The sequence below is a fragment of the Amphibalanus amphitrite genome, unplaced genomic scaffold, assembly GCF_019059575.1.
Source record: "Amphibalanus amphitrite isolate SeventyFive unplaced genomic scaffold, NRLGWU_Aamphi_draft 001251F_arrow, whole genome shotgun sequence".
Taxonomy (NCBI): domain Eukaryota; kingdom Metazoa; phylum Arthropoda; class Thecostraca; order Balanomorpha; family Balanidae; genus Amphibalanus; species Amphibalanus amphitrite.
Window position 1 is genome coordinate 154,975 of NW_024882744.1, and position 7,513 is coordinate 162,487.

Sequence of the window (7,513 nt, forward strand, 5' to 3'; positions counted from 1 at the left end):
AGGAGAGATTACAGGCAAGAGTAAATCAAATATTTTTAGGTTAAGTGGTTATGTATCTGGCTTCAGGCCGAAGGCCTGAAGCCTGATGCATGACCACTTAACCTAAAAATATTTGATTTACTCTTGCCTGAGGGCTGTTCACGGACCCTGTGTGCGGTCGGACCGCACACAGCCTCCAAGCTCCGCCCACTGCGTCCCTACGTCAGCCTTGCGTCACCGCACACAGCGACCGCTGTGGCCGGTCGGGACTGGCCACAGCGGACCGTCCACCGCACGCAGCCGTGACGTCAGAGCCGCCTACCCATCCCCTACCCCCACGCCTGCTGGACGTACCGCACACACCGCACGCAGCAGTGTGCGGTGCCCGTGAAGCGTATATATCTTTCCCGAGCGAAAAAAACAAACATTCCAGTTTTTTGGCGCTTTTGTTTCAATTGTGGTGGTTCTGTTCGAAGGCCTATACAGATGGTGTTTGCGCAAAATTTCTAACGGAAAATCACCGACTATTTAGTGTCGACAGCTGCATATTAACTTTTTGAACACGCCTTCATCACTGCTTGTTTATTGGCTGTCTGTGGTATTGGGCTGTGTGGCTGTAGGTATATACCGTGTGTTGCTGGGTGATTGTGATAATATTTTGATGATTAACCTTTTCATTCAGCGGTAGAGACCCACAAGTTGACTCCATTATAAATATTGTCTCTTTATCATGAAACAGACTCAGAAACCTTGGCATGAATGCTCTCAGGCTCTCAAGAGAATGTTGAAATTCAGGTCTCAAAAGATTAAAATTACAATAATGAAATGTTTCACCTACCTTCCAAGCCATAAACACTCATACTGGTACTGGATGGAACTTAAAATAAAAAACAGGGGTGGATAATTAGGGGTTTGAAGCACCCCCTGGGATTTTCCACCAATGAAGTACCTACCTGTATGCTGCAGAGACCAGGGCCCTGTTTCACCGTTGATAGCAGCACGCTACTATCAAATTGCGCGAGCTGACGTAATGTGATGAGGTCACACTAATGACGTTTCGTGTAATCCGTGAGCTGCGTTTGGAACAGAGTTGCTGTTTCGTTGAATGCGATGTGTTTGATCGCACGGCCGTGAAGCTGTTGGCAGCAATATTTGATGACATCACACAGATTGACGGTGTCATGGTTTGCTGATGTTTCCATGGAAACCCAATTTGACACGTGTGATAGCAGCGTGCTGCTATCACCGGTGAAACAGGGCCCAGAATAGCATGGTCTGTGTTGCACATATTGATGCTGAAGCTATACCTACCTACCTATCAAATGTCTTTCAGATAACCTACCGAGTGTTCACATTCATCACAAATGCAGTCATTCTCCGGTATATTACATCTGATGTCCTGGGCATCATCAATGTCAGGTATGCACCCTTTACTTTTTTCCTATCATGCATCAGTGATGCATCCAATGTCTGAGTTCCTAAGTAGAACATATGCTATTTTCTCACCAGAACTGTAGTGTGTACTCCATAAGAAAAATGCTAATTTTTCGTATGTTTCTAGTTGAACAGAGTTTGCTCTTATTTTCTAGTTATTGTATAAAATGAAGTAATATACGGTTATCTTCATAAGCATGTACCGAATTACCTGTTCCTTTTGACTGACATTCAGTTCTTTATTTAAGTGTAGTTTTAAAGTAGGTAAATCAATTCTGTTCAAAGTTCTGAAGCCCTAGTCTGCTTCCCAGGCTGGCTCTACTCTACTCGACTGACACCTTTGTCAGTGTGGAGGCTTTCCGTCGGGCGGCGCTGGGCGTGACAGAGAGCAGCACGTGGCGCCAGGCCATCAACTTGGTGTGGCTCAGGTACATCGTTCCGGTCCGGACATCAGTTTAACTCGAAATGGTCACAGCTGTTGGGAGAAGCTGCATATCGGCAGTTCCCAGCAAGAACATCCCAAGTGTTAAATTTTCGAAACTGTGATTTTCATACCATTCGACTCAGCTCGACGAGCTGAGTCGAATGGTATAGAAATCTCAATTTCAAAAATTTGACACTTAGGATGTGCTTGCTGGGAACTGTCGATATAGGTACCTACTTCAAAAACAGGTGTTGTTGTGGAATGTGGACTGTGGAGGCAGTCAATGGGTAGCAGCTAATCGGCACAGTTCTGTTGAGTAGTAGTGGTTTTAAATGGTCATTGCCTCGATAAATGACGTTTATTTCTTCAGATGTGGGGATCGTCATAGGCACATAAGTATGTAATGTTTTATTGCCAGTGAATTGAGTGTATTATAAAAGAGCAGTGTTGTAATTGCCTCTGACTGACGCCCCGCTCCCCTGTTAGCGTGCCCGTGTCAGCGGCGGTGTCGGCGGCGCTGGCCGGCCTCTGGCTGCACGCGCTCAGCCAGCCGGCGCCCGAGGTGACCTCAGAGTACCGTCTGGGCGTGTGGGTCACCGCGGCCATGGTTGTACTGGAGACGGCCGCCCAGCCGCTGGTCATCCTGGCGCAGGCCATGCTCTTTGTCAAATTGAAGGTGAATGACGGCGGTGGGGTGACGCAGAGGAGAGGAACAGGGTGTCAGGGGAAAATATTTGAGGCGCGTCGGTTCCCCGATGACTCTGCTCGACTGCTATATGCTCGATGACTCTGCTATATCAGTGAAATTATATCCGAAGCTCAAATCGCCTGCTGCGACAGTCGTTTGCGGATCGTCGATCGTTCACACCGCGTTAATGTACTGTATTCTCCCTACCTTGCTGGCATATGTGGATTATCTCTGACTCTCTTATCGTCTTCTCGCCCCTCCCCATCTCCTCTCACCACTCTCTCACCCACCCGCTCTCCCTCTCTCCCAAGGTGGTAGCCGACATGGTCACTCTGTGCAGTCGGGTGGCGCTCAAAGCCTGGCTGATCGCCCTGTACCCGTCCCACGCCATCTGGGCCTACTGTGTGGGCCACGCGGTCAGCTCCGCTCTCCTCGTGGTCATCTATTACGGCACCCTGCTCTGGCACGTCCGCTCACCGGATAACTGTCTACCGGTGAAGTCGGCGAGCGAGCTGGGACCCAGACTGGTGCCGGGACAGGTGAGGCCAGTGAACTACATATTTGTAAAGGGGCGGGGTTTCAAATGTAGTCAAGCGTTTTCGCGGTCATAGTGGTTTCTTTTGGCCAAGTCGTCGCATTCTTCGTTTCATTTAGCTAGAACTTTAGGTCTAAGGCCTCTTAGACTGCAGTCAAACGGTATTAAGACCTACCTGTGTTACAGACAGCTCACGGCAGCGCTGGTTCGAGTATCCTCAGAAATAGAGCCAAAGTTGTGCTGCCACGTTTTCCCAGCAACCGCGTCTGCCTCTAACATTTCCTGTCGCGACGGTGGCGATGTGACCCGTGCTGCCATCTCTCTTCACTGATCAGTAATACCTCTCCACAAGTAAGCACACACTCCTCTGATATTAGCCAATTATACTCGTAGCTACTCTTCATCTCCGCTATAAGTCCTTACTGCCAGTCGTTGTGATCTTCATCTTGGTGTCTTTTTTTGTCATTCGGTTTGTTTTGTTGCCCAGCTTCTATCCTTCTGGCCATCTCTCCCCTTCTCGCCAGTCACTGGAAGGGGACAGTTTGGCACCTCTCCTCCAGCTGGTGCCTGACAGCTCCCTCCCCCTCCAGCCGGTGTCTGCGGTGGCGGGCCGGGTGCTACACGACCTACTCCGCGCTATGAGTCTGACCCTACCCCCTCTTCCTCCAGCCGGTGTCTGCCGCGGGGGGCCGGGTTCTGCACGACCTGCTGCGCGCCATGAGCCTGCTCTGTCTGGTTGCCGTCACGTTCGGCTGGAGCTACTCCCACCTGCTGCTGCGGCTGTACGGAGGCGCCCTGCTGACCGCCGGTCCGGCCGTCAGTCTGCTGCGCGCCCAGTGCGCCTACGTGCTCCTACTGGCGGTGAACGGAGTGCTGGAGTGCTACACGTTCGCAGTGATGCGCCAGGAACAGATCAATGGGTAAGTGCCGTGGAGGGTTTATGGAAGGCAGTCGGGAAATGGTCGGGGCTTAGTAAGGAGTGAGGTAAATTAGTCGGTAGAGGCTGAGCGGATTAGGAAATGACGTTCTCATGTTGGTTTTTGTTGTTAGACTGCCTTTTGCGGCTAAAGGCGAAGTGGAAAGGCTGGCCAGTCGTGTCGATAAAGTGAAGCTAGGAACGTTACTATCGGGCGCTTTGACAGGTGTTGTGGCGTTTTCCGGTGTTTCAGGTATAACCGGAAGATGGTGCTGCTATCTGTGATATTCGTCATCTCGACAGGGATCTTTACTAGGCTATTCGGCGGGGTTGGATTGATCCTCGCCAACTGCGTCAATATGCTGACCAGGATATACGTTTGGTGAGTTTTTGTGTTTTTGAATAGATTTGATTTGTCCTAATTGGTCTAATTATTTACATCATTATCCAATCTGTCATGGATAGTCAATATCACGCTTTATTCGCCGATCTCGATATACTTGGATCTCGTTACTTCACCCGTCCATCGACTGATACGAATGTCTGCTGTCCCCAATAGTGTCCTGTACCCCTCTCAATTCTCATCCCGTGCCCTCCCCGTATGCTGCTGGTTCCCGATACAGTGTCCCGTGCCACTCTCAACCATCATGTCTTCGTCCCATTTTCTGCTGCTGCTGCCCGCTCGCCCCGTCCAGTGTGTTGCTGGCGCTTGATGCAGTGTCCCGTACCCCTTTCACCCTGTCCCCACCCCGTGTGTCGCTGATGCCCGATACAGTGTCCCGTACCTCTCTCGTATGTATGTATTGTATGTATTACCTTCATGGACAATCCACGCGGGGCGTGGCGATTACAGTCCGATTACTCTCACCCTGTCCCCGCCCCGTGTGTCGCCAGTTACCGGTTCGTGGCCGGTCTGCCGCTGGAGCCGGCGGTGTCCGTGCCGCCGCTGCTCGGTCTCCGCCCGCCGCCCGCCGTGGCTGCCGCGCTGGTGACCGCCGGCCTGCTGGCAGCCGGCTCCGAGAGCTGGCTGTATAGTCTCTCTTGAAAGTATCGCGTCCTGGGCTGCGGCGGCTCAGCGAACTATTCCATTCAGTTTGAGGACCCCAGTAGGGAGGTCATGGCCTGTATCATAAAAAGTACGCTGTAACACGATTTCACGCCAGCGGTAGAAGGAAAATTGCTATATGACGCAGGCCCCAGCGGCTGACAACTGGGTCAAAACAGGCGGAGGCCGGCCAAAGGTCATGCTCGTATCGCTCTCCCTTGACCCCGTCCACCGCCCCAGGCGGATACCGGTGCCTCTTGGGCTCACCAGCCGGACGCTCATTGGTGTGCCTTTCTGGGCGCCAATCACTCAGTGTGCGTGACGCGTAAAATCACAACGAAGCGAAGTTCCGCCATAACCCCAGTGGCGGATCCAGGGGAGGGCAAATAGGGCAATTGCCCTCCACAAAGGACATCATTTTTAACATTACGTCTATGGCAGTGCATGAAAAGAGACAATAAATTGTGATGGTTTGCCCCTCCCAAAACTTTGGGTTGGATCCGCCTATACATAACCCTTACTGTAATGAGGCCTTCTGAATGACGTAAACAGGTCATGCGGGGTGTGGGGGGGGGGGGGAGGAAGCCTGGCATCAAATAAGTTTTTAAAAAGAACATGGCTGAACAGCATTATTTTTTCTTTTTTGTCGCCGTTCGTTAACCGGCTCATTAAAAAGAGAGAACTTCAAATATAAGACTAAATGGCTAGACAGCGAATTGGCGAACTGGCTAGAGAGATAATTCTTGTTTTTGAATCCGCTTACGAGTGCATGTGCAAGCACGGATGCATTCTGTTAGCGGGTGCAACAGATGATTTTTTAGGTATATGCGCACGAGTTTCCGGATTTTACCCCCCCCCCCCCCCCAAAAAAAATGTGACAGTCGTGCCGATGACGAGTCAAATTGCTAACTTTGCAATGAAACAAATCTCAACAAATCCTCTGCGAGTAGGGTGGCCTCCGTTGACCACATGCTTAGCTACCATCACAAGTAACCGGATGGCGACTGCCACCCCCCCCCCCCATCCCTCCGCAGTCCGCAACCACTTCCCTCGGCCCGCTGCGCCGGCTGCCTCCGCGTGTCAGGCTTCGGTCAGTGCTACCAGCGCGGCGGCTCTCAAACCTTTCCGCTCAACCGCGGCTGGGACAGGTGGCGCCTTCCTTCGGAGTCGCGATACTTTCAAGAGAGACTATACCCCAGCTCCGCCGCCGCCCATGTGGCTGTGGGCGCGCTCTGTGGGGCCGCCGTGGTGGCCGCGGCAGTGTACAGCGAGCCCCGCCTCCTCCAGGCGGTCAAGGAGCGGGTCGGGGATAAACTGAAGCGCAGCTAGCGGGGAGTGCTACTCACATGGTCACGCAGGGAATAGGGGTTGTTTTGTTGTGATATTTATGTGCATTTTGGGTTGAATATACACCGTGCCTGTCAGTAGAGTGGATCTATTAATTTTAAGACTGGTGCGACTGCAGGGGGCGTTGAGGCTATCGGCCATTTGAGAGCTGGACAGTGCTTGAAAGCAACTTCCTACCGATGAATTTTGGCATTCAGATCCTAATTATAGCCATTTGTGATGAACGATGGCGATGCAGGGGACGGCAGGGGAGGTGAAGGGATGGCACCTCCCTGGAGCTTATGGTAATCGCGGAAGCCCATTACCGTTTACCACCACTGCATAGCCAAAGTGGTAAGACCGGAGAGACGCGATCAGGCCGGATTGCCAGTTGTCGATTCCTCTATCGTTGTAGAGGTCGCTTGCAAAGTGAGATGACTGCTTTTCGTAGAGGGCGGTAAAATCGTGGCCGGTTAGCGTCTGGTGGGGCTTGTAGGCTAATGATGGGCACGACCGGGTGCTGTATGCTATGTGTGGTGACAGCGGCGTTCCTGAGCGTAGGGTGTATCTCTTGCTCTGAAGTCCAGAAGTCCTTATCGTTCTTGTGCATTCACTTTGTCAGTGCCTGATGTCAGTGTCAGTGTTTGTCAGTGTTTCATTCTGTAGCAGACATGCAGTCATATTTGGTTAAATAGAACCTTGCAGTCTGAGGCAGTCTTTTCATTACAGTACCTCATTACAGCGTCTCATTCATTACAGTTCAATATTTAGAAATGCAAGACATTACACATTAGGGCCGATCGGGCATAGAAATACAAAACAACAGTATACGCTCGCTGGCTATTATTCTGAGACTCAGCATTGAACCTGCCATCACTACAATACAGGAGGCGACAGGTGTAGAGGTGATGTCATACTCATTTATCAAGTTCTGCTGACTTGACCCACAAGTTGACTCCATTATAAATATTGTCTCTTTATCATGAAACAGACTCAGAAACCTTGGCATGAATGCTCTCAGGCTCTCAAGAGAATGTTGAAACTCAGGTCTCAAAAGATTAAAATTACAATAATGAAATGTTTCACCTACCTGACCTTCCATTGCCATAAACACTCATACTGGTACTGGATGGAACTTAAAATAAAACAGGGGTGGATAATTAGGG

At 51.0% G+C, this 7,513-nt stretch overlaps 1 protein-coding gene across 1 annotated transcript; it reads left to right on the forward strand.

Annotated features, from left to right (window-relative positions):
• The first annotated feature begins 576 nt into the window (after nt 1-576).
• Nucleotides 577-7,057, forward strand: LOC122371507 (protein RFT1 homolog). Its single transcript, XM_043347884.1, has 9 exons — nt 577-595; nt 1,313-1,398; nt 1,725-1,841; nt 2,324-2,513; nt 2,837-3,064; nt 3,730-3,980; nt 4,230-4,358; nt 4,871-5,007; nt 6,214-7,057. Exons 4-9 carry the CDS (start codon nt 2,442-2,444, stop codon nt 6,348-6,350), a joined length of 954 nt encoding a protein of 317 aa, XP_043203819.1. The 5' UTR covers nt 577-595; nt 1,313-1,398; nt 1,725-1,841; nt 2,324-2,441; the 3' UTR covers nt 6,351-7,057.
• Nucleotides 7,058-7,513: the final 456 nt, after the last annotated feature.

Coding starts and splice junctions, on each gene's coding strand:
- LOC122371507 (XM_043347884.1), top strand. CDS start 2,442: ATGGTTGTACTGGAGACGGCCGCCCAGCCGCTGGTCATCCTGGCGCAG. Junction 3,981..4,229: donor CGCCAGGAACAGATCAATGG/GTAAGTGCCGTG, acceptor CCGGTGTTTCAG/GTATAACCGGAAGATGGTGC. Junction 4,359..4,870: donor CTGACCAGGATATACGTTTG/GTGAGTTTTTGT, acceptor GTGTGTCGCCAG/TTACCGGTTCGTGGCCGGTC.